The sequence below is a fragment of the Serinus canaria genome, chromosome 10 (assembly GCF_022539315.1).
Source record: "Serinus canaria isolate serCan28SL12 chromosome 10, serCan2020, whole genome shotgun sequence".
Taxonomy (NCBI): Eukaryota; Metazoa; Chordata; class Aves; order Passeriformes; family Fringillidae; genus Serinus; species Serinus canaria.
This window is the reverse complement of record NC_066324.1, coordinates 11,004,383-11,031,482: the sequence shown is the minus strand read 5'-3', so window position 1 is coordinate 11,031,482 and position 27,100 is coordinate 11,004,383. Positions and strand designations below refer to the sequence as shown.

Sequence of the window (27,100 nt, the reverse complement as noted above, 5' to 3'; positions counted from 1 at the left end):
CCATCTGCCCCGCTGAAGGGTGAGCCTGGTGCTCCCACTGCCCAGCACAGAAATCCTGGGAATAGGTGGGAATAAGCAGAAATTGTCACAGCAAAAAAAAGGTATTGAGGAGTAAGTTTAAATTCACCTTCTGCGTCCCGAGACACCACACAGCCCCTGGGTATCTCGGTCAGCACCTCGCACCAAGGCCGAACACGCCATGGTCAAAACCTTCACTCTCCCGCAAGCACAGGGAAGGACGGGGCGAGGGCCGGAGTGCGGCTCCCTGTGGGACGCGGCTCGGGCTCGGAGGCGCTGCCCGCGGACTCTCGGGCCCCTCGCTGCCGGCGGCGAGCGGCGGAGCTGAGAGGGGCGGTGGGACCCCTGCGGGATGGGGCGAGCCCCTGAGGGGCGGTGGAATCTGGAGGAGCGGTCGAATTTGGAGGGGCGGTGGAATTTGGGGGGGCCGGTGGGACCCTTCCGGAATGGGGCGAACCCCTGAGGGGCGGTGGAATCTGGAGGGGCGGTGGAATTTGGGGGTTGGTGGGACCCCAGCAGGATGGGGCGAGCCGCTGAGGGGAGGGGGGGGACGCGGCCCCACGTGACTCTCGCGCCCGGGCCGCCGCTCGCGCAGCTGCCGCTCGCGCAGTTGCCGCTCGCCCCGTTGCCGCTCGCGCCGTTGCCGCCCGCGCAGTCCGGGCGATGCGGGCGGGCGCGCGGCGGCGCGCGGCGCTGGTGCTGCTGGCGGCGCTGGCGGCCTGGGGAGCGCGGGCCCAGCGCCCCGGGGACCCCGCAGGTACGGGGGGACCGTGAGGGGACCGGGAACACCGGGAGGGCACCAGGGTCCGCTCGAGCGCTGCACAGCCCGTCCCGCGGTCCCGCTGGCTCCTCTGTCCCCCCCGCAGGTGTGCGGCGCTCTGGTGGCATCGCTGCAGCGGTCCTTGCTGTGCTCCACCGGAGCTCGAATCCGCAGACGTCCCGGGGCCTGAGGAATGGGAAGGTGTCATGATATGTAACACTTTTGCGCTCAATTTTCAGGAAACGGGACGCGTTGCATCCTCTCGTCTTCATCGGAGTTTCCTGAAGGATTTTTCACGCCGCAGGAGAGGAAGGATGGAGGAATCGTTATCTACTTCATAATTATACTGTACATGTTTTTGGCCGTGTCCATTGTGTGTGATGATTACTTCCTACCTTCCCTAGAGATCATCAGTGAATGTAAGTGACATACTGACTTTTTTCCTGGAAACTGAGAAGTTTGGCATAAAACTTTCCCTTTTAAAAAGCTTCAGAGTGCTCTGAAAGAACACTGAACAAGTTTCACTTACCATGCACAGATGTGTCCATACAATACTTAATTTGATACACAGGATCAATATTTTATTGAAAAAACCTAGTGATTACACTGCACATGTATTCATTTAATATTTGCTTTCTTTCTGCTTGGAGGAAAATCTTAAGATTCCTCAGTATTAACTAAACTGGCAATTTAACTTTGAGTTGCACAGTACAATGTCCAGGTAACTGCTAGTAAAAAAAAAATAGGAGGGATGGTGATCTGTGAAACCAAAATTCTTTCTAGGGTTTGTTTTTCTTTAAAAGTAGTGATGAGCTACTGCTAACATATTAAAGGTATGACACAGGAGGGACAGGAATTCTATGGTTACCACGGTTCTAAGAAATCTAATCAACCTGCAACAATTCCCCTGGCTTCAGAAGTAAAGAGATGGTCTTGGCAGGGAGTTCAGATTTTCACTGCCAAGAATTAACAAAATTCCCTACGGAAACTCATCCATGAACTGGAAAACCCCCTCCAAATCAGAACACTTACAGCAAATGTAGGCTTATACACTGCCATAAGAGCTAGTGTTTTGTTCATTGATGATAAATAAGCATGTGTCAGACTTGTGCCATGGTCAGCCATACGTCCCAGTTTTGTGTGCAGGACTTGATCCACTGAGTGAGTTACATTCCAGAAAGTCAATTTGCCAGAACAAAAATATCATTTCTCTGAAGCAACACACAGGCTCTTATACTGTCTATACAAAATGAAATTTTGATTTTAAGATCACAGCAGTGGCTTGAATTTAACTAATGTTTCTGGTATATGAAGATACAGAAGTACAAATTTCCCTGGAAGATAGACAGATGGATAGAATTGATATGGATCATGCAGCAATATCACACTACAGTCCATAGATTTTCCCCACAATTAGTACCAATAGGAAACACAGTTAAATCCTGCATACAAATGCTGATATTACAAGAGATTTAAACTTTACAAGAGAAATAAACTAGCCCAATGCATCAGGCTAACTTTCAATATATTACTTTAATGAATCTCATATAAACGCATTGACTGTATGAAAATAAACTTTAATCTACTAAACTGTAGTAGTAACTATTATGTACTAGTGAACGTAAAAGGTACAGGCTACTGCAGTATCAGTTTTTTTTAAGCAATTATTTTTGTTCCGTCCTCAGGCCTTGGCCTCTCACAGGATGTAGCTGGAGCAACTTTTATGGCTGCTGGAAGCTCTGCTCCAGAGCTTGTCACTGCTTTTCTAGGTAAGAGATGTGTTTCTACTCCTTATAACTGAGAATTATTTTCCTCGCATGCCAAACTGAAACATACCAGAGAGTCAATTTCCTTACAGGAGCTTTTGTGACAAAGGGAGATATTGGCGTCAGCACCATCCTTGGATCAGCAATATATAATCTTCTTGGTATTTCTGCAGCTTGTGGGCTGTTTTCCAGTGTGGTACGTATTAACTTTGATAGTTCCTAAGAGCCAAACAGTCATCCTTTCTCATTTGCCAACAAAAGCCAAGAGAGACTGACTATGACAACTGCCAAGTTTATTATTTAGTAGCAAAACCAGCATGTAATCAGTTTTAAGATAACTTGCTATGAAAGTTTTTAAAAACACTAACTTGTTAAATATCATACTTAAGTCATTCCTAAGAATCTTTAATTTTTACATAATATAGAAACAACATATTGATGCAGCATTTACAGCACTTAGTGAAAGTATTACAGAGAGGTTTAAGAAAAGTACATGACTGATCTGCAGGTTTCGAGGCTATCCTGTTGGCCGCTGTTCAGAGACTGTCTGGCATATACCATCAGTGCAGCAGCGGTCCTTGCGATGATATCTGACAGCAGAATTTACTGGTAAGAGCACAAGTAGTGTTGAATTCCTGTTGACTGGAGATTTGTGAGACAGTGTTTTGAAAAACAAATGAAAATCCCCAAGCCCCAAACTTCAAGTAGCCTGAACTGCCATTCACTAACACAAATAAACATCCTGTTGGCTTTAAAAAACTTAAAAAGTCACAATGCTTGTAAAGATTATTACCTAAACATTCAAACTCTGCCTATTTATGAAGTTTGACCTGCATAGGTTTGTCTGTACAGATTTCACAATTTCTATCACAATTGTTCTGACATGGCAATTAGTGTTCAGCATTTACTCCTTTTAAGCCTTTCCTTTCATAGCAGCATTGTTCTGGAAAACATTTGTCTGCCAGAAGGAGATAATGAGTTTCTGATGTTTTAACTCCTCCATCAACACTGAAACTCCTGTTACCTCAACAAGACAGTCAGGTCCAGCATTAAGTCTCTTGAAGTTTATAATTTAAGCATCACATGAAGACTCAGTTTTGCAAACATCAGGAAAATGTTCAATCAGTAAGATCCCCTGAAAAAACATGCAGCTATACAATACACAAACAAGATTCTGCAGAGGGGAGTTATTCAAACTACTGAAGGACATGGGGACACTCACAAACTTCCATGACATTAGCCATACAATTGCAAAAAGATGCTTTTGTGTGTTCTCCTTTTGCTATTCATGCAAATTTTCTCTCTTTCTTCTTATCCAACAATTGGGTTCTTTTATACTACATGTTATATAAAACTTGGTTTTCATTTTAGGTATGAAAGTGCATCCCTATTATTGATATATGGGTGTTATATTCTGGTACTGTGTTTTGACATTAAAATCAACCAATACCTCATGAAAAAGTTCAGTCCCTGCTGCACGTGTTTTACAAAAGCCATGGAAGAGAGTGCAGAGCAGCAGCCACTGATTGGATGGAGGGACGAGAGTGGACCTCTAATTTGTCAACAGTCAAGAACAGACAGTGGAATTTTTCAAGATGAGCTGGACTACTCTCAACTTTCAACAAGCTTACATGGGCTCGATGAAATCTCTGAAGGTACAGGTATTGTTACAGCTGTCTCTAGCACTCCGCATGCCTGTCTACATCAATTCTGATCAAGAGCAGATTCTCACATAGTATTAGGATTTTGCTCACAAAATAACTCCAGCCTAGTATTTAAGTACATTGTTATTTTAACTTGGAATATAACATTGAGCAAAGTCAGAGTGATGGTTTTCATATAAAGTTAGTTGCTAGAGGAATGCAAGGATAGTTGCTCATTTGTGTTGTAGTAGAACTTCTGTCTTTCTTGTGTGTATTTGAAACTTCTCAGCAACACTGCTTGTAAAATGCACTATCAGCTGAAAGCCACACAGGTACTGTAGTAATATGCAGTGTTTCCTTATGACAGTGGCAGGTTCACAGCCCAAAATATGCAGAATATCAAAAGTAAAGGGACAGCTGTGATGTGGCCACAAGTCATGTTTCCTCTTAGGCAAAAAAGAGCAGTTGGTGCTTACTCTTGGTAAATGCTATGGGCAAACCCTTATAAAGAAATTCATTTTTCATCCACCTTAGTTCTCTCCTGGTGATGTAATAAAAAACATTTTAATCATAGAATATTAGGTTGGAAAGAGATCTCAAGGATCATCTGGTCCAACCTTTCCCGGCAAAAGCATGGTCCTAGATGGACCAGCACCTGTTCATCTGAATCTTAGAACTGTCCAACCACTTCCTGGGGAGATTATTTTACTGGTGATTATTCTCATTGTGAAAATATATATACAAGCAGAATCTCCCCAGAAGTAACTTGATTTCAGAATTTTGTCCAGACAGATGTAGGTACTGGGTAATACTACAGCTGAAACTTGAGGAAGAAGTATTTTTCACCTTTTTTCAGTATTCTCACAAGTAGAGGACAGTAACATACTGTATGCTATGGGTTCAAACTCAATGCTACAATTTAAAAGTTACTTTTTCCTCAACAGATCATCCAAATGTCTTTACCATGCCTGAAGCAGATATGAAGAGAATTTTGTGGGTGTTATCCCTTCCTATTATCACACTACTCTATTTAACTATACCAGATTGCAGAAGACAGTTTTGGAGGAACTGGTTCATGGTGACATTTTTAATTTCAGCAGCATGGATTTCTGCAATAACTTATGTTCTTGTATGGATGGTTACAATAGCAGGTGGGTACCTAAAATGGTAGTCAGGAATCACTGAAAAAGTTGTGTGGTTTCCCTGTGAGGTTTCCCTTTAAAAGTGAGTTTAGCAACTCAGACTGTGCTGTAAAAAACACAACAAAGAAAAACAACAGAAACTTCTGTTTGACTGCTTAGTTTGCCACACTCTTCTATCCAATGATGGAACCCTTTATAGAGTTTAGCTGCTTCACACTGCTTACCATCACATAAATGAGAACTTTATGTAGCTAAAAAAATCCCGATCTGTTTTTAAAAAACTGAGTTTCACTAAACTGCTTCATTAAGCAAAGCAATTAGACACACAGCAATAAACTTGTCAAGCTGAAGGCTGACAAACATGAAATCCCCTAAGACTAGAATTAGAGGTCAAAGTTTTTTGAAAAAATCTGTAATTTCTATACCTGTGTTTTTCACAAACATTGCAGTAAGAGATTTGGCAATAAATTCACTGCCAGAAAAACACATTTGAGAAGTTATTAAACATTCTTGGAGTGTGTATACATGGACCTCTTACAGATCTGCATCATAAAGTGGGGCAGTAAAAGGATTGCAATAAAGTGAGAGTATGGACTTATAAAAAGTCCATACTCTCACTAAAAAAAAAAAAAAAAACCATCTCCTAAAAATACTTTGAGGTATTAAAGGTCTCCTCATTTCATTGTTTCTCCAGCTTGAAAGACATCCAGTTTTTATATTTAAGAATAAGCAGAAAATGAAACTGAAACTCTACAAAAATTTTTCAAAGCTTGCCATTTTCACATTATAGCTCACTAATCCTACTCAAGCATTCTGCTAGTTCAGATATGAATAACTCCTTGTTCAGTGCAGAAGCAGACCTACACACTCAGTAAACCTTGGAGAAATTACTAGTAGATCACTGAGTATTATACCCACCATGTTAACCCCTTGGTTAAATAATTTTCTACTTGTACCCAAAGAGCAAGGGTTCACTGTCTGGATACTAGAAGCCTTTGAAACAGGATCCAAGTCAACATTATTGCTGTTCTACAAGACAAAGCATTCATTCAAATGAAAGTAGGTACAGTGGAGATCCAGAGTGTATTAGTTCACTTTCCAGAGTCATCACAGGTAGTACTGGGGTCTTTGGCCCACTACTTCTAGGTAAATTGTATTCTATTTACATGTTAAAACACTACAAGTTAAACACACAATATATTCAAGTCCAGGCTCTCATGAAGGTTGAGAACTCAAAAGGTTCTATCATTGCATAATCAGTCTATCAGAATGTCACAAAAGTATAGTTGGGCACTAAACTGGGATGGTCAAGAACAAACCTAATTTAGTACATCTTTCTGTTGCTGGCAAAGAAAATTCGACTACTTACAGCAACACATTGCAACTGATACAGGAAATTAACAAAAGCCTAGAAAAATAACACTTTTCTGTCTTAATGGTCAGTTGCTAGAAAATAAAGCACTACACATTAAATAGAAGATAAATCTATCTAATAAAATGAAAAATTAGCTTCTCCTGAGTTTATATTCTGTCTTATAACCTTCAGAGGGCTAGAAACTAATGTTGGGTACATAAGGCTGGTTCATTCATATTTCACCTTGGTTTGAACCATGATTTTCCAGCCTGGATGATTTTTATAAGCTGATTTGTTGGTCCCTCATCCTACAAATCTATCATATGTGATGGAAGGATAAAGAGAGTACAAATTCTGCAACAGGATCATGTTAGTACCTCTGAAATCAACAAACAGTTGCAAATATAAATTTACTGGGCTTCTCTAGACTAAGCTGGTAAGTAATAGACAAGCATTGCTGACCTAGCTTAGTGTACTGCCTCTTATTTAAATAAAATTGCTCTTATTAAATATGTCAAAATATTTCACATAAGAACTCAGATTTCAACAATAAAAAATATTAAGATACTTTTTAGTGAACAAAAACGTTCAAGAAAAATTATTTACTTTGTAGCTTGACTAGAGGTATCAAATACTTCAGCATATTGATGCATCTGAATGGTACAACTGCTAAAACAGTTTTGAAGAATCCCTGTATTTAAGTTAGAAATTAATATGGTTACAGGATATTTGGGGGCTAAGAAAAATAGAGACTAGGGAAAAATAAGCTGCCCTCCTAATAACAGTTTAAAACTTTTCTTCAAATTTAAACGAATATTTCCCTAAAGGAACTCACACTTCTAAGGGGTTACTTGTACTTACAAGTAATACAAAAATTCTGTACTTTGATTCTTCCAAATCACTTTCTAATTGGAATGAAATGGTAAAGGCATGTAGTTGAGACAGTATTCTCATAATATCTTAATAACTGTCCTCCCCAAGAAAATTCATGTGCTTTTTCCCCTTCCCTGAGGGGATTAAAAAGAAAGGTTGTAAGAGTTATTGCTTCATGAGACTTTTGAACACTAACAAGGAGATGCCAAAAACTGTAAGAGATTATAGTATTTTCTGGAAGTTGAAAAAAAAAAATAAAGGAGTAGTAATTTGTTAGATATTTAAACTTCTGCTTTATCTGCAAGAAAAAAAATCATAAAAAATTATACTGTCTTGACCACTGCAGACTTGAAGAACAAGGAAAGGATATTGTTACTCTTAGTTTTAACTGCTTTGTGGTTCTTTCACCTCACATGTAGTTAATCAATAATCATACAGTAATTTCATATGTAATTTCACATTACATATGAAATTACTGTATGATTATTGATTCTTTCTCCAGCAAATAAAGTCCAAAGCACTTTCTGTGAATGAGCCCTAACTAAAACCACACTTGCATTTTCTACCCTTATTTCTCAACTGCAGGTGAAACGCTGGGAATCCCAGAGTCAGTCATGGGTCTCACACTACTCGCAGCAGGAACAAGTGTACCAGATACAGTTGCAAGTGTACTGGTGGCTCGGAAAGGTAAAGATTTTAGTATTTAGGCAAATGCCAATAGATGTGTTTAAAAGGTACTACAAAAAGAAAGAATGGTCAGCATTTTGATAAATTCAAGGAGTAACCTCAAAATCCATGCTCCAGATTCTAGAGCTTAAGTAAACTAAAAATAAATAAATAGCTTACCTGAAAAAGCTGTGGCTCAGACATTTAAAAACTTCTCGGAGTATCTCAGAGAAGTATTCTGGATTGGTTTATTTGTTGTTTAAGTATTACAGTTTTACTGCAGAACACAACTATAGGTCTCAGTATTTTAAACATAACTGGACTTTATAATAGCCTGTCTAGCTTAATTTTAAGTGCAACTGTGCAGATGCTGGTGATTTAGGGAGACTTTTAATGGTTGTGGTACCCATGTTCTGTAGAATCATGACTACAGTTCTTCCAACGCAAAATCTGAAAAGGGTGCTCTGTGAGAAACTGAGGGCTGGCAGTCTGTTCCTCCAAAACAGTTTGGCAATTTCATGCAATACAATTAAGCCAACTTATTTGTATTTCTTCTTTTACAGGAAATGGAGATATGGCTATGTCTAACATTGTAGGATCCAATGTATTTGATATGCTGTGTTTGGGAATACCCTGGTTTATAAAAACTGCCTTTATAAATACATCAGGACCCATAGAAGTGAACAGCAGTGGTCTGACATACACAGCCATTTCTCTTATCTGTTCTGTTGGTTTTATTTTTCTGGCAGTTCACCTGAATGGCTGGAAAATAGATAAAAAATTGGGAACAATTTGTCTTGTCCTGTACTTAGTATTTACTGTATTATCAATTTTATATGAACTTGGCATCATAGGAAACAATCCTACAAGGGTCTGTGGTAACTAGTTTTAATCAGTGATTATGCTGATGAAAAAAATAAAAGCAGGAGAAAAAGATCAGTTTCTTCATTTAGTCAAAATAAAATTTAAAAAACCAACTCCAAACTCCCATTGGGCTCTAAATCTTATATACAGAACTAAGTCATGTCAATAAAGTAATATTAAGTAGAACAAAAACATCACAGCCTAATTTGAGCCCTTTCTTTTAGAATCAAGAATTACAGTATGACTACAATGCACATATAAAACCAAAATTCTGAAAAAGACATCTACTTCTTACATTACAATGTCAATACACACATTTGGCGGGGAAAAAAAAAGATCAGAAAACACTAAATAAATCCCACTATGCAATCTGGAGATTAACAGAGAAAATGGCTTATTTTATTAAAAACAGTATAACCATTCATTTAAACTGAATGACTAGAGACACTTGGCCTAATTTTCCAAAGGCACTGAGCATCCAAAGCATCCCCACAGTCTATAGGGACCTGCAGGTGCTCAGTGCCTCTAAAAAAACAACAAAAATCAGGCGAATTGTCTTTAAAAACCAAACATAGTAAGATTCAGTTAACAAGTATCACAGTATATTAAACACTATACTGTTAAAGGCTGGTGGGATTTAAAAGTTCCTTTTTACAGCTTTTGTAAGCATACAATGTTACTAAAAATGACTTACTAAGACAGAGAAGCTAAACAGACATAGGAATGTTCCTGAACACACAGTTTTAAATTATGCATTGCGATCCAAGCGGACATCAATTTCTCTGCCACTGATTTTTATGCCGTTCATTATCCTACAGGCCTTTTCAGCAGATTCTGGTGAGTCAAATCTGACTGTTCCACAGCCCTTTGATTTTCCATTCTCCATTTTTATTTCTGCAAACATTACATGACCTGAATAAATAAGTTAAACAGCAGTTATTTCAAGTCCTCAGTATACTAACAACTTAAAGAACTCAGAAGCAATAAAAAAACATTTTTAAGTATAATCTAGGGGAACATATGAAATTGGCACTTTCAGACTGATGGTACATTCACTCATCAGGCAAGGTGACACGGGACAAAAAAGCAGGAAGGAATCCAAATCCAGATCCACTATCTCAAATCTTTCCCGAAGCATGTCTGTATTTGACCTCAAGTTTGAAACAAAGTGCCCTTTAAGACTCAGGCAAAGGTTTGTGTTTCATACTGATAGAAGTGTGAGTACTGATAGGCATTAACTAAACTAGCTTAATCCAGTCCATTTTGTTCATCACAAAAACATACCAAGCAATTTTGGTAAGAAGCTGCAGAGCAAAATTAAAGCCTTTAAAACAATTAAGTAACCAGGCTGGGAGGGGTGGTAAAGTAGCATGCACTATCCAATTCCTGCTGAGCTTCCTTGAGGTCGGACACACAACTCACAAAGAAATATTTGTATAAAGATGTACCTCTGAGAATGTTCAGTTCCCTGGAGCTAATGAGTTTTTGGTTGTGGTATGTTGTAGCACACCCCTCCTGTGCCCCTGAATCTCACTAGGAAGAAAAAACTTTTCCCTGGAATACAAAGCCTTTTATTTTTAAATATCATGTAAGACTGTCCTTTCACTGATAGAAGTGGTACACTGGGAAACAGTCTTTGTATTTTTCATGATACTGACATGAACACAATCTGTCACTTATAATTCTTAAAAGCAACTGAACATAATTACTACATCTATTAGGTGACAGAGATAATGAAAAAAAAATGTGAATCAGAAAGTTGCCCAGGAGGTTAAGACTTATAAAAAAAAGAAAGAACTTGTTGTGCTATATCCTCCATCTATAAAGAAAACATCAACAGCTTGCAATTTTTCATAATTGAAATACAAGGTCTAATTTATAGCAAATCTGTAAACAGCTGTATGATTACTGTCTTAGGCATCAGTAGTATGTTTTAGATTATTTATCTTTTCTGTCTATCTGAAATAAGAAGTCATCCTGTAATTCAGTTAAAGCTCTTCATTCTGAAAATGTGTTTTCAAAACATGTCATATATTTCGACAGTCAAGCTTTATTTTTCACTTATTTCTGTTAAAAGACCAACTTTTCTGAATTAGATAAAACCAATTATTGAGTATTTGTAGCAAACATTTATATCTTAAGGTAAAGGAGAACATTATAGCCTGCAAATACGCTCACCAGGATCATCTATATGGATAAAACCTGTAATGATACACTGGCAAAATTACTAACTCTAATTTGATGCAGCACCATTTCTTAAGTAATGCATGACCTGGACAGATCCAGGCTCCTGCACATATTTAAGTCACAGGAAACACTACATTATATACTTTTACTGGCCAGAGAATATGTCAAAAAAAAAAAAAAGAAAAAAAATCAAAGACTAATTTTATTAAATGAATACGTTAAAGCTTATAGCATATGAGCACTCAGAGCCAACATAGCCCACACAGTACCTCGGTCTTGTGCTCTGGCATGCCTAAAGATTATTTATATAACTCAAGAAAGCTGGGTGAAACAAGAAAAATTAAGCTAGCCAGACTCTTCTTCAGTGTCAAACAACAGTCTTCCTGTTATTACCTAATAAACACCACGAAACACATGACGTCCATGGAGATTAACAGGGGTAAGGTTCATATACATACCACATTGACTGAATTTCTCCTTTAGCTTCTGCCAGGTCAAGTCAAAAGGAAGCTAAAATAAGAAAGTATTATTGGTAACAAAATATTACAATGAGAATAAGAGCATGTAATCCAACATACACACAAAATAAGCCTGTGGTTCCTATATATTTCATTGCTTACATTTCTCACAAATATCTGGTTGCCTTTAGAGCCTAATCTCTCTCTCATGCCACCTCCCATCGGGCCAGGCACAAATCCTCGATCAATGTCCATGTTCCTGTCCAGGCCTCCACCCATGGCAGGTCCCATTCGATCAAAACCGGAGCCCATCCGATCCATTCCCATTCCTCCAGCCATATTGTTCATACCACCCATTCCACCACCTACACAGAGAGAAATGGAGGATAAAATAAAATCTCCTTTTAGTAATAAACACACAAGTATTTGGTATAAAATAAAGTTCTTGTGTCAGAAGAAGAATAACTTTATTAAAAGTGCCGTAATATAAACCATAACTTTTATACATGCACAGTGATTTATCGAGGAGCATGGCAAGTATTTTAAGACAAAGTATTATACAAGATATAGAGTGTCAGTTCTAAAATAGTAAAACCAAACTGCATCAAGCTATTAGTCATACCATCTAACATAGCAAAATGTTGAACACAAGAATTCAAAGTCTGTCTTGTTTAATTAAAAAAAATGATACCCTTTGCCAAAAAGATCAAATAAATAACTGTGGCAATACTTAGATACAGATAATTGGACCAGATATACTATTGTTTATTTGGCTTCCATCATTTATATTCAGCTTAATTTAATGCACCCACACCTAATTACAAAATCTTCTAGAGAAGGCTTTTTTTTTGCCAAGGACAGAAGTTACTGCAAGTACTGTAAAGAGAATGAACTTTCCTATGTGTCACAGTTGAAACCCCAATAAAAAGTACATACATGGAATAAAATGTATTAATTAATTTAGATAAGTAACAAAGAGCAACAGCATTCAAAAGTAAAAATTAATGTACAGTAAAACAACCAAGATACCATTCATGAGGGACCCTCTCTTTAAGCCTTATGCCTTCTAAGTTTGACACTAGCAAGATTTTAGCTTCTCATCTGCTCTAGCCTGAGGAACTCAGAGAGTTGCTGCAATACAAACTCAGTATTGGACCTTTGCACAAAATTAAACTGGGGGATAATCTGAAATTCAAGGCTGATTTTTTTATTTCAATGATGACAGATTACTAAGGGTCGGCTTCATGAAGTTTACTCAAGCAACTCTGCCTGTCTTTGTTTCTGAAACACAACTTTACTTTAATCACTTCTCCCTCCAAACTAGAAGCTGAAACCATTCCAAATACAAGATTTAGGGAAAGACTGCATTAGCTAGTTTTCCTCTGAACTTTAACCTCAACAGCTTTGAAAACTGTTAGACTTGTCACATGCAACGAAGCTCTACTTCCCTCAACAGCAAGACACTACACTACACTAAGTTCCTCTGATACAAGCAGGTGTACACGGTATTGTTACATTGCCTATGCATTTATGTTCTATTGAAACAAGTTAACCTACTCATTCCAGATCTTACTGGGCCCATGCTAGGTGCTCCCATTCCTCCTGCAAAAACACCAATCATTGCACCACCTAAACAGAGAAAAATAATGAAGTGACATACACTGAAACCACCAGTTAGTGAAAAAAACAAAGTACACGCTAACGAAGTGCACTGTTCTCAATGTTACCTGGCAATATTTTTCTATAAGGGCACTCGAGCATGTGCCTTTACTATACAAACTAAATAGGAACACCTTGTTAGTAAAGTTAGTTTCTCCTTTTCTACTACAGGATTTAAACTAGTCTAATTTCTCTCTAGCTTTTTTCCCCTCTGACAGCCTGCCAGCAGCACAAACATGGTAAAACTAAATGGGCCATTTCCCACACTGGGAAAAACAACCTCAAAATTCAAGGCTTCATTTATATGAACTTGATAGTATAAAAAGTCAACAATTCTGCTGCAAATCAAACATCCTCAATTCCACTCTGATACTATAGCCCAATAAAAGACACCTTCCTTGATTTCAAGGTTACTAAAACCAAATGCCTTCACAGTATTTCTTCTTAAGATAGCATTAACCTAAATACTGTAACAGGAATACATCAGGGCCTTCCCTGATCAAACAGAGTATCTATTAAAAGTCTCTACCATGGAATTTCCTTCCATTATTTAAGGTGAAGCTGGGAATCTCTAATCTTGGTTCTCAGGACACTATTCAAATGGGCAGTTCACCGATAGTTTGTAAATTGAAGCTTGCTGGATCTACTGAATGAAAGACACCCCCATCAGTTTCTCACAGTGGCCATGTTCATGAATTTTTAAACCAACATGTTACCAGAAGACTCAGAAGCCTACTGCTTGCAGAAACATAAACTTAAGTGGCCTTGCATTTTCACTCAGGAAATAGATGCTTATGCAGGTAGCCAGAGTGAAAGCATACACTTGATTTCTAGGACATTCATTCCGAGGCATTAAGACTAGCTCACAGGACAAGCTTATTATGTTCTTACCACTTCTACACGGTTATCAGTATTGAAGATAAGCACACAACAGTTACCCTTTACTATCACTTGCCTCGACTAATAAAAGTAAAAAAAAAAAAAAAAAAAAAAAAAAAAAAAAAAAAAAAAAAATCAACTTCTAGACCAGATGAACGTTATGCTCTTAGCAGTTCTTCTCTTTCAAGGTGGTGAATTAAGGGAATGGAAAAGTACAAGAAACAGGCAAGAGGAAGAACAGCTGTCTCCTATAATACATTTTGTGATCAGTTTCGGGCCCCTTACAACAAGAAAGACATAGAGGTGCTGGAGTGTGTCCAGAAAAGGGCAATACAGCTGATCAAGGCTCTGGAGCACAAGCCTAGTGAAGAATGGCTGAGGGAGCTGGGGTGCTCGGCCTGGAGAGGAAGAGACTCAGGGAGGACCTTTCTGCTCTCTGTAACTATTTGAAAAGAGGTTGCAGAGACATGGGGTCGGTCTCTTCTACCAAGTACCAAGCAACAGAACAAAAGGAAACAGCCTCAAGTTAAACCAGGCAGGTTCAGATTGGATATTGAAGAAATGCTTCACAGGAAGAGTTGTCAATCATAGGAACAGGCTGGCCAATAAAATGGTGGCGTCACCATCCCTGAAGGGATTTAAAAGACATGTACAAGTGGCTCTTGGTAACCTGGTTTAGTGGTAGACTTGTCAGTGTAGGGTTAAAGGCTGGATTCGGTGATCTTTTCCAACCAAAAGGATTCTGTGATTCATCCAGGTAACAGCATAGCAAACAAGGGCAAGAAGGCTCTACTGTTGAGCTCTTCCACTCAAGAGCCACTGAAGACACAGGAGTAACTCATTCGAGGGAACCCCACTACCAACAAGACATCATCTATAAACAAAATAATCCTGGCTCAGTTACAGAAGAGGCCAATAAATACCATTCTGAGCTACAGTAGCTCAGAAGGCAGGACAAAAACTGAGGGCACCAAAATTCCTGTTCAATGCCTCCTGATCTGCAGTACAAACAGTGTTACACAATGCATTTGCAAAACAGGCTCATGGAAGTTACAAAGGCTGTACATGGACACCATGTTCAGGATTATCAGAAGTATATAATTCAACACCCCAAAGATTTAATACCTCACAAAATATAAAGTATGAAGGTAAATGCTTTCCTCAAACAGCTATTCCATTCATATTTTAAAGAGGGAAAAAACCCCTCCACACCTGAACCCCTGTCTTATGTGGTGACCGTAATGAACACTCAGATTACATCCTTACAGTAATGACTGGGGGAGAAGAGACAGAAGATGACCAAATGAAACCAGGTCTCCTTCTAGCAAAATTCTTCCAATACTACGTCACAGAAAATTTAACAGTTACCATACCCATCCTTCCAAAAGACTCTCCAAAACCACGGTTCAATGCCATGTCACCACGACCAAATTCTCTTTCCATGTTTGCTCCCATTCCACCACGGAACATTTCTGTAAAGAACAAAGTAAAAAAAACAGGAATATTTTGTTATTTACATCTAAGTTGATGCTCCTACTACACTTGTTTCACAGCCGCTTGTTTAAACAGAAGTGAGTCTAATGCACAAGTCAGAGGCACCTATTCTCTCCTACCAGTTCCTAGGCCTCCACTCATGCAACTACTTCCTTTGAACTCATCTATATTACCCACCCCCAAATGGAGAGCGTTTAATAAATAAATATTAGCAAACTAGTAAGTGTACAGGAACGGTGTTCAACTACCTCCCATTCGGTTGACTCCAAATCCTCCCATGTTAGGCATTCCTTCCATTCCACGAAATCCAGGAAGTCCTGCAAAATAAGGAAGAGTGTTTTCTATACAGTATTAAAGAAATATTTAATGCAAAAAACTTCATTGCACGTACCGCCTCCCATTCTACTCATTCCACCAAATCCTGGGCCGTCTATTCCCATACCTTTAAACCAAAAAGATAAACAACACTTAGTACACCCTAATGGATTTTTTAAAAGTCAGAGTTAAAATCTCAAAAGCACACTAGACAAGGCTTGCTTTGTCAAAAGTCCGTCATTTTTGCAACACAGAAATGACAATTTTAAACATTAAAAATTTTAAACTAGCTCTGTATAACTTAAAAATGAAGAATATGGATTTACCTCCCGGACCCATGCTCCCCATTCCACCACCCATGCTCAGCTGTGTTGCACTGATGGGCTGTCCACCTGGTCCAAGTCCCATACCAATGCCACCAAGACCACCTCAAAAACAAACAAAAAAGTATGATCAGAAGAGAGACTTTCCTCTGTATCACAGAGACCAGTAAGCAAAAGTGTTAGTAAACTAACATGAAAACATGGATCACCATATACTAAGTGCAGGGGGTAGAAAACAGAGCAGGCACTCACGAGGTAATTGTGAGCTTTTGCTGTCCACAACACGGAAGTCTTCATGAGGAACTGATTTGTCATCCTGACAAAAAAACAAGGATGTTATGCTATGATCCTTTCAATGTTCTGGCAGAGACATATAAAGTAAAAAGAAATGAAAGCAACTTACCATTTTTACATGCATAGGTCTATCAAACAGGAATTGTCCATTGAACATAGCTGAAGAAATTCAAGTCAAGGAGTCTTAAGAAGGCAACTTAACTGTTTCTGATGAATCAATGTAATAACTTATTATATTTCTGTCCAATTACTGTGAGTCTTATCTTTCCCTACCTTATCTTTAGAAACCCAATTCAAGGGCCAGAAACTGCAATACAAGCTGTTAGGTACACTGAAGTTAGTTTCACAATTGTCCCACTGCCAGGTATTTTAATTTTGTTCAACATCATGAGGAACTTTTAGAATTTAGTAGTAAATTCAGGCATTACAAATGTAATCTGCACAGTATTACACTCTAGTTCCTATATCGTAGCTACAAGGCAAATAAGCATCATTTGCAAAACTATGCTGCCAGAACCATTAAAGACTAATCAATACATGATCAATTATTTTTCAAAACCAAGGATACATATTGCTTGAACAGCTTCAATTGCTTGTTCAAAGGTAACTGTCCCCATTCCTCGACTCTTGCCATCTTTATCTTCTTTGATGTCTGCACGCTTCACAGTTCCAGCAATGCTGAATACTTCCTTCAGTTTCTTCCAGCCAACTTTGAAGTCAAGCTTAAATACAGAAATACATTAGTGATTGCAGTGTACATCTCTGTTCTGCTATTACATTTGGAAGAGATTTTCTGCATTGCTGTTAACTCTTCATTGACAAAATGGTTGAAAATTGTAAATAGTTGAGATTTTGTAATATAGACACTCTGTGTCAAAATCCAAAATATCACCAACTGTACATGTATTTTACAATATTTTACAATATGTACATGTATTTTACTTTAATTAACATACTATCATTGGGTTGGTTCTTGAAAGAGCAGCTGTAATTCTACAAGACCTCATATAAATACAGTAGTCTTTTGTGCTAATAAATTTTGAACCACTATATTTGTTGGAACTTTGCTGTGTTAGTCTAAAGTAAACCAGCAAGATAAACAACTTACGTATATATTTAATAAAAAAGAAATGCAATTGTAAATAGTGAAAAGATGTATAAAATATTTTTGAATCAACAGATGACTGCAATAATAAGAAGTGAATGTCAGTCTCAAGAGTTTAATGCATCTTTCCATGTCCAAAATCTGAATACATACCCAAAATTTTCAATTCAATATACTAACTGTGAACTATTTCCAACCTCCTCTTCATATTAAATCTGAACTACACAGGTATAAGATGTCTTACAAAGATCAAACAATAAAGTTATAAAGTACAGTTTTAAGCTTACATTGGCAACAAAAATCGTGGATCCAAGCCTGCCTGCTTGCAAATTACTGATAACCTCAGGAGGAATGTTTGGATTATTGAGAATTGAAGGTGGCAAATTCATCATTCCAGGTGCTGCATCAGGTCCATGTCCTACTGGAAACTGCCCTCCTCCCCGCTGCAGTGCCCTACGAGCATGCTCCCCTTCAGGATCCTAAAATGTGAGCACAAACAAAGCCACTTAACCATCAACTGGACTGGCAACAAACAAAATGGTACTATTTGAAACTCTGCATAAACCCATCAAAATTATCAACTAATAAATACACTTGTCCATGTCAGAGGGTGAATTAGCATGGAGCCCTAATTCCCTCACCTCTAGAGGTGGGTCCTTTCAGATGAGGGTTGAGGCATATTGGCAAAGCACTTGTTGAGGAAGTGTGCACTGCCACTTCACATGCTGTACCTAGCCTATGGACAAGTAGAAAAGATTTCAAGCTAAAGGACTGTCAGGCTAGCACTTTCTTCCAAGAACTGAATTAATTTCATTAGGTGGTGGTTTTGTATTATTTATTAATACCATTATTAAAATTGTAACAGGACATGAAGAACAGCATCAGATACCATCATACTACAGCACTACAATAGAAATGTTGACATTATTTCACTTTCCAGACATTACGACTTTCTATTTCCAGCCCCATTTTTACACATATGTAGTGGTCTAAAAATTAGCTCATTCTCTGTCATATTTTGAAGCAGGTAAGCAATATAAATATAGATTACCTAGGTTGGAAAAACTCTAAGGTAAAATATGAAGTGAAGTTGTTTTAAGAAAAAAACAGCATTAGATTATTTTGACTTTAGGACATGCTTTTTGTCAATTTACTCGGCATAGTATCCAACCTTCTGCAAGCCAACAGGCAGTTCAGCCCATTAAAAAAACTTCAAAAAAAATATAACTGGAAATTGCACATCTAAGATTCTCAAAACCCTGTATGGTCATCTCAGTAGCTTTGGTATCTTCACTATTTCAAATTCAAAACAGCAGCAATAAACATACCTCTTTAATATTCAGGGGTCTTCCACTAAGATCATATTTGTTCATAGTGTCTAATGCCTTCTTAACAAATTCTTCATCTTTGAATTCAACCACACTTAGAAAGAGATCAAAACATTTAGAGTATTAAAATAAAGTTTAACATTCCAAATCTAACAGAATGTTTGGATAGCAGTGTGTTTCTACACACATAAAAAAAGAAACTTACCCACAGCCCTATATCCACGAGATTTGTCATCATATGTAAAGAGAAAACAAGCAAGAAAAAAAAAGAAGTCAGTCAGCACATATGACAGAGCAATGAAGATTCCAGTCAAAGATCCCAGCTCACTGTTAAGTAACTATACATGTTATTTTCAGCTTCAAAATCCATAATATATGCTCTTTAGTGGTAGCCAATCTGAATTTCTCCTACTTTCTCAGCATACATACCATTCAAATGCAAGAGAATACACTGTCTCTTATGCTCTTTGAGTCAAACCAGAATTGGAAAAATGCCACACAGATCCATGTAAGGACAACTGGGAAGAGGAGGTGGGAGGGAAAGGGTAGAAAGAAAATAACCCCAAAACATAACCAAAAACCAATCAAGACACTCATCACGTCATTCAAAGTTGTCCACTAACTACAAAATTAAAATCTACCTACATCAAGTACACCACTACAATGAAAAAGCAGTCTGCATACCTCTTCAGTACAACATAATTGAGAAACTACCTTATAAGAAAATAACCTTATTGACTGCACCAGCATCCTTCTAATCAAGCAAAGAGTTGAGGATTTCTTAAAGCATAGCAAAGCTGACAGCATGTTTTAGTTTTAACAAGTATTAAAGAAAGTAATTTACAACAATTGATACAACCACAGTTAAGACTCAAACCTGCACTTCTCACATTCTTCACTGCAGGTTTGGAGCTGCTATTGGCCAAACTTTTGACTTATTATTAAGAAGACAGAGGAGCTTTAACAATCTTCACTATTAGTGCCTCATTGCAGGCACTCTGTTGGCTACCAACCATCTCTAACCATTTAGTTTTAAGAAAGTAAATACATTAAGCCAGTGTTTAAAAGTACCAATCCTGCAAAGCTGTGATATCAGGCACTTCACCCAGTATTATTCTTAGCTAACATTTTATACTTATTGGCCCCAAGAAGAGCATACTACACTAACAAAATTTAAATAAATGATTGGTTTATTGAACATCCTTTATATGAAACAGATTTGTACCAAAACAAAGGTGTTGGCTAAAAAGAAGAACTAAGTAAAAGCCATTTGTTAACATTTACAGAAGTACTTCGTCCCTTACAACCAACTAGTGTGAGTTGCATGAAGGTGTCAGACTACTTCTAATACAGAATCCTCATAGCTACCTTAATGAAAATCAGTGTGAAAATGAAACTTACTTTCCAATAACTGGTACAGGTATTATACAAAAATAAAACTGCTGAGGAACTTTTAAACCTCTAGCAGATTGTTGCCCACGGCACTTACCCTTGATTTTCCTTCAGCATCCTTAAACAGCTCCACGTATGTAACCTCACCAACTACATAAGACATACAAAGGGAAAATACCAAGAGACAATGCATTTAAACACCAGTATCTTTCTTTACTGTGCCCCTGTGCACAAGTCTACAGAGAATCACCTATTATTCACCAACAATCAAAACCAGACCAACCATACCTCCTGTCAATGGCTATATAATTTAGCTAATTTTCAGAAATATGCAGCAGCCACATTCTCAAAAGCTAAAAACAAACAACTATATTTAACCTAATTCATACTACAGATCATATTTTGGCCAGTATGATATAGTTGGTGAACAAATTCAGATATACACAGTCCCTTAACCTAACAAATGAAACGTCAACTTTCACTGAAAAGTGTTACATTTATTATCCTACTCACAACACCTGTTTTAAGGTGACTTTCTACCTGAATATCTCCAATCAAAAGTTTGCCTTCAATAATAACCAAATTTACACATCAAATATTTCACAGCAAGCGACTCACTTTCTAAAGTAGGAAGTTTAAGTAAATAAACCAATCAAATAGTCACGTCACCTTACAACAGATAAGCCAGCAGTTACAGAAGGGGGGTCTGGCATTTTTCACAGCCTATAAGCCAAGTATGCTTTGCATTACTTTTGAAGAATCAATTTTTCAAGGAAAACACAGAACTAACTTTTTACAAAATCCATATATTATCATTATTTTACCCCAAATTTAAAATACAATTTTTGGGGTATTCAAGTTTCTCTATCAGAACTGCAACAATAGGAACAAGCTTTTAATACAAAGCTCCAGACAAACAGTCATGGCAGTAGTGACAATGCAGACAAAGTTAATGCCACAGCCAGATTCCACCAAAGAAATACAAAACAACTTTTGAAAGACATCCCTTATAATTCAGGTTAACACACTTCATGTGTTGCTTAAATACAAAAGCCCTTAGAGAAAAAAAAATCTACAAGAACTACAACTAGACAAAACACAATCTCTTTAAGAACTCATGAGGTCATGCATATACTCTCTACTATCACACCAGAATGGCAGAAGATTGTGAGCACTTCATTTACCCAGCCTACCCTGCAATGCAATTGTCTCGGATGAAAGAGGGGGAAGGGAGATAGATGTACCAAGTACTGCCCAAAACAAAAAAGTCAAATCAAATCTGTGTGGCTCAAAGGACACATGGTTGCATTTAAGCCCCACTGGTTTCTATGTGAAGTGTATTACAAGGAGTAAGTTACCTTTCTCTCTCATCAGGTCTTTAATAGCTTGCCATTTCATGTCATACGGGATGTTGCTAATAAAAACTCTATTGCGATTAACAGCCTTCTTGTCTCCAGAGCCTGCATTCTTCTCCTTTGCATAGGGGTGGAATTTATTCTTGTTTCCAAGAGAAGGAATTGCCTTTGCTTTTGCAACGAACTTTTCTTTCACAGGTGCTTTCCCTTCTTTTGCTGTCTCATCATTATCCCTACATTAACAAACAAAAATCCAAACAAAAACACTGTTAGTCTTGTGTCAGATCATTAGACTATCTCACTTCCTACCTATATAACTGAGTATTTCCTATGCTATTGGAATTCCCAGGTTGTCAAATGCTGCTTTTCAAATTAGGAAAAATAAATTCATGGTATCAGAGTAATTCCAAAATACACTGCATTATCAAGAACAAAAAAATGTTCCAATATAAAGTAAAGAAAGTACATCTTACTAATTCACTTACAATCCATTTCACAGAATGATAGAATCCTAGAATGGTTTGAGTTGGAAGGGACCTTAAAGATCATTTAATTCCAAGGCCCCTGCCATTGGCAGGGACACCTTTCACTACATCACCTTACTCAGCACTCCATCCAACTTTTCACACTTCCAGGGTTGGGGCATCCACAACTCTGGGCAACCTGTGCACACATCCTGTCAGTCAAGACTCAGGGAGATGGAACTATGAAACTACTACAAAGACCAAAACAGAAAGAGTAAAAATGACGTATAGTACCCATGCCTTGGTGCTTTGGCAATTTTCACACCTCACTTGGACAAGTTATAGGATATTCACCACAGACGTAGGAGTAGTAGCAGTCTAAGCTTGAGAGCTGAAACAGCTCGGGATGCTTAATTCAATGGAATAATAATATATCAAAATCAACTCCAATAGGTTTTTATATCAAATTATGTTTTATCTACCCCATAAATGATTTTTATTCACAGTTTGTGCCAGACTTTTTTAGACAGAAATTAAAATTCAGCTATGAACAACAAATGTTTCTTCAGTTACACTGATATCACTACTAGATTTTCAAAACTTGTTAAATGCATAAGAAACAGCTGTATTAAGCCATGCTATGAATCTAAGACTAATTAAGTAACTAGGTATTATCCACTAAAAACAACAAAGCAGACACCTGGCCCTCAGTCCTTCAAAACTTCACCAATAGCACCAAAATACTCCTTTTAAAATATTTTTATTTTTTAGATGAAAATACAAGAAAACTGCTTTTCTTTCACCGCAGTCCAAATCTTAACTTCAGTAAGACCGTACACTTTCAAAAGAATTAGAAGAAGTATCTGTAACTCTTCAGCACTTCTGATATTGTTATTATCACAAGGTCATTTAGCATGCCAACAGAGGCTCAAGGAGCCTGAACTGTTACTTTTAAAATGCAGAACTGCTGGACTGAAAGAGTCACTGAATAAAGCCACACAAATGTGATCCACTAAACAGTGCTACTTAGCTAGTAGTAGTTCTTTAACTACACATCACTGTCTATTTAAAGAGAAACTTTAAAAGTACTTTTACAGAAACATATATTTTTAAAAAGCCAGAATTAGCATCTTGATTTGGAACAATTAGAAGGTGATGTCCTACAGGACTGACAGAAGTGAATGATTGTCAACCCTCCTTCTTAAATTACATCACTATCTTTACTATATTTCCCACATTTCAGAAGGCTTAGTTTTTATCTTATTGAGACAGTTTGGAAGGTTTCCAGCATTTCAGTTTTACAACCAAAACATACAGCAAAACCAGTGATTTTTATTAACTGACAAGTTTTCAGCTCTCTGCACAGTTAACAAGGCAGTAAGTGGCAGTCCTGCACTCAAAAGCACATGCAAGGAGCTTTCCATGAAGCTAAATGTATTATCTACTCAAGCCTGGGCATTTTTCAGGGAGGAGAACAATCAAATACATCCATATTTCTCCCCTGACTTTTTCCCCAGTTTTGAAATACTCACATGGGATTAACTTCACAGTCCTTGTGTTTATATGTGGATTAAGAGTGGATTAGCAACTGGGAAATGCATGGATACTCCCCTGGGGCAAGTATTTGTAAAATTTAAAACATCTCAAGTCAACAACATGTTATCTGGTTCCAGCTTTCTCCAAGTCCCTCTGCATCATCCCTCCTCCACACCATCCTGTCTGTGTGACAACACAATTCTTGTGTGGCTGTGTAGTGAAGTGAAATGAAGGGAACAATTCAGGATCTGGAGGGATTCAAGGGAGGAGGCAAAGAGCAGAGTATCAGGGCTTCAGTCAGATCAGTTCCTTTCAATCCAACCCCATTTGCAAATGCAAAACTCCTGCCCAACAAGACTCCTAGTAAAAATCCAAGTTCTTCCTTAAGTTTTAGGATTAGAGCAATGGATTCTCTTCAGCCTTCTAAGCTCTTTCCTGCTTAAAGGATTATGAAACTGCCCCTTGGTGCTCAGTGTAGTGCACAGGATAAGACAGGTCTCCAAATATGGAATCCAGAGGCTCTGCAAGACCTGGCTGTACAAACCAGTAGAGAGCACAGAAGATACAAGCCTGGCATAAACTCCTAAATCTGGGAAACAAAACCACACTGCACTTGGTCTGGGAATCACAGCCAGGCTGCTGAAAATAGAGGATTAATTAAAGAAACAATCCTTCTTGCAAAACTCATCTGCCAAAACCAACACAAGCCAGTGACCAGGCCGGAGGCAGAAATCCTTTTACAATTTCTATCCTCCTCCTTGAATATTAACAATAATTTCAATCATAAATACATTCAAAGCAATGTCACATTACTCACCTACAGACTACAGAAAAGATAGACTCAGAAACTCTAAACTGATATTTTCATGGGGGAAAACAATAATAATTTCTAATCTTTACTTTCTGTATGAGCTACACATTTCATGCATTAAATTAATATTTGCCTGTGAAATCACAGACCACCACTGTTCTTAGGATTGGAAAAAAGATATCTACAATTAGTTCTCAAAAAAAAGGGCACATGCTTATGGATTTGAAAGACCAATTATAGATTTTGAAAAAAAAAAAGCTTTTGAACTTTCCGTAAAGTTTTGAAGACAAAAGACAAGTTTTCCACATGCAAAACTAGAAGACTATAAATAATAAGCACAAGATACATCAACAAGAAAGCCCTAAACTTGAATTTTTAAAAGAAACTTCTACTCCTCCTCACAAGCATCCATAATAAGATAAGCAGACAGAAATGGAAGAAGTTCACAACATGTGATTTCAAAGCACATGGATCACTTTAGCTTTGTTGTGCTGAACTGTTCCAGTGCCTACTACAAAAAACTTAGGGAAGTGTGCAAACTGAGTCAGGATTCCTCTCCAATTTATTGAATGCTAAGCAAACAGGTTAATAAAATCATTTTTCTTTTAAGTAATAAATTTCACCCACAGACTGACAGCTTAATCCTTTGTACACCCATCTGGGGGAAGATTAGAAACTGTACGTGAAAGAATAAGATTTGAATCTCTGTTACAAAGAACCCCCCATTACTTTCACATTTCAAGTTGTGACTTCTACCAGGCAGAATGACTGGGATTTTTCATTTGTTTGTGAGGTTTCGGAGGGAAAAGAAGATACTGTTGACAGGAGGGATACAGAGAAAATACCTCACTTCAAGGAGCAATCTCAAAAGGCAATAAAATTTATAGGCCTAAAAAGGTCAAAAAGGGTGACAATCATCCTGTGAAATTCAATTCTAATACATGCAGTTTGGAAGCTGAGGGCCAGACTAGGGAAAACGAAAACAAATCCACAAATTCCATTTTACAGTAAAGTGGAATTTATAGCTCGTAAAGTAAACTAAATTTTGCAGGGAGTCAAGTAAAGGCATGAAGTACATATTTATTCCTCCAGCTTTTTAATGAAGATGATCCTATTTGCATTTTTTTAAACACTATCAGAGCAGGGCTGCTTAGAACATGTCAAAACTTCACAGACGCCAGCAGCTTTGATGTACTGTAAGTCTACTGAAAATGTATTTTCCCTCCAAGATCTGAATGAGATTGGAAGAGATATTGAAATTCTAATCATCTGAGGCCAAAATCTAGCTCATGTAAAGAGTGACAACCCTCCAAGCCTGACATCAAGAACAACCACGCACACGAAGTTATTCATGATATTGTTCCAGAGAGCTGGTATTTCCAGCTCCCTTATTCTAAGTTCCTTTTAGACCTACTATGCAAGGCACAATTTTACATACTCCGTGTATGAAAATGTTACAGTTTCCAGGAAAACTTCATGTATGCATGTCAGGGGTTTGTTTTCAGAAAGTAAATTACTATAGGGCTGTCTTACCATTCTCACGTAAACAAAGACTAGTTCAATGGCTTTACAAATAACACCGTTTCGGCAAGAAGTGGAAACGTAAACGGCAGCAGAAGCGATGCGGAACACTCCTGGAAGGGTATCCCGTGGGAACCGGCGCGCCAGGTCCCAGAGCTCGGGGCTCGGAGCCCAACCCTGCCCTGCCCTGCCCGGCGGCCTCGCACGCCCAGCCCTCAGCGGCCGCTGCTCAAGAACCGTCACCTGCCCCGTGCCCAGGCCTCGGCCTCCCCGAGCTCCGGGAGCGGAGGGCCCCCCAGGCCCCGGCCCCGGCCCCGCGGAGGAGGAGCCATGGGGGCGGGGGGGCCCAGCCACCTCCTCCCGCCGCCCCCCCGGCCGCGCTGCCCCCACCGCCCTCCCGGCCCTGCTCTCACACACATTTTGACGCCATTTGCGCTGCCCGCGCCGCTACCGGGTGCCGCGGCCGCCGCCGCCTCCTCATCCTGCGGCGGTTGTTGCGGCGTCTGTTGTTGCGGTGCCGGCTGCTGCTGCTGCTGCGGCGGCGGCTGTGGCGCCTGGCCGGCCGCCTCCTCGGCTCGGCGCGGCGCGGCCGCCTCCGCCCTGTCGCTCTCCGCCATCTCGTGCCGGGCCGCGGCCCAGCGACCGCCGGTTTGAAACGGGCCCCGACCGCCTCGGCCTCGCCGCGCCGCGCCAAGTCTCGCGAGAGCGCCGCTCGCGGCCGGGGGAGGGCACGCGCGCCGAGGCTTTGTGCGTTGCCATGGCGACGCGGGGCCGGGCATGGGCGGCCTTGCGCCTCACAACAGCCGCCCTCACTGAGACACTGAATCACTCAATCACAGAAACAACTCGATTGGGAAAGACCCTGAGATCTTCAAGTCCACCCTTTAATATAG

General features: G+C 38.9%; 2 protein-coding genes across 4 annotated transcripts; one reads left to right on the top strand and one right to left on the bottom strand.

The window, feature by feature from the left end:
• Positions 1-9,467, top strand: SLC24A5 (solute carrier family 24 member 5). Of its 2 annotated transcripts, none has more exons than XM_050978334.1 (9): positions 1-101; positions 1,018-1,197; positions 2,464-2,547; positions 2,637-2,740; positions 3,053-3,153; positions 3,916-4,205; positions 5,132-5,338; positions 8,142-8,243; positions 8,786-9,467. In XM_050978334.1, the coding sequence occupies exons 2-9, from the start codon at positions 1,131-1,133 to the stop codon at positions 9,106-9,108; spliced, it is 1,278 nt and encodes a 425-aa protein (XP_050834291.1). In that variant the 5' UTR covers positions 1-101; positions 1,018-1,130; the 3' UTR covers positions 9,109-9,467. The 2 variants fall into 2 exon arrangements, with proteins under 2 accessions (XP_050834291.1, XP_050834290.1); XM_050978333.1 differs by lacking the exon at positions 1-101 and adding an exon at positions 682-775 and having other exon boundaries at positions 3,916-4,199.
• On the bottom strand, positions 9,464-26,884 carry MYEF2 (myelin expression factor 2). Of its 2 annotated transcripts, XM_030228237.2 has the most exons (17): positions 26,625-26,884; positions 21,879-22,108; positions 20,618-20,670; positions 19,334-19,341; positions 19,129-19,222; positions 18,088-18,279; positions 17,264-17,417; positions 16,805-16,854; positions 16,654-16,717; positions 16,405-16,506; positions 16,155-16,205; positions 16,012-16,080; positions 15,643-15,741; positions 13,289-13,360; positions 11,894-12,096; positions 11,732-11,783; positions 9,464-9,998 (listed from the first exon to the last, which is right to left on the bottom strand). In XM_030228237.2, the coding sequence occupies exons 1-17, from the start codon at positions 26,822-26,824 to the stop codon at positions 9,835-9,837; spliced, it is 1,857 nt and encodes a 618-aa protein (XP_030084097.1). In that variant the 5' UTR covers positions 26,825-26,884; the 3' UTR covers positions 9,464-9,834. The 2 variants fall into 2 exon arrangements, with proteins under 2 accessions (XP_030084097.1, XP_030084104.1); XM_030228244.2 differs by lacking the exon at positions 13,289-13,360.
• Positions 26,885-27,100: the final 216 nt, after the last annotated feature.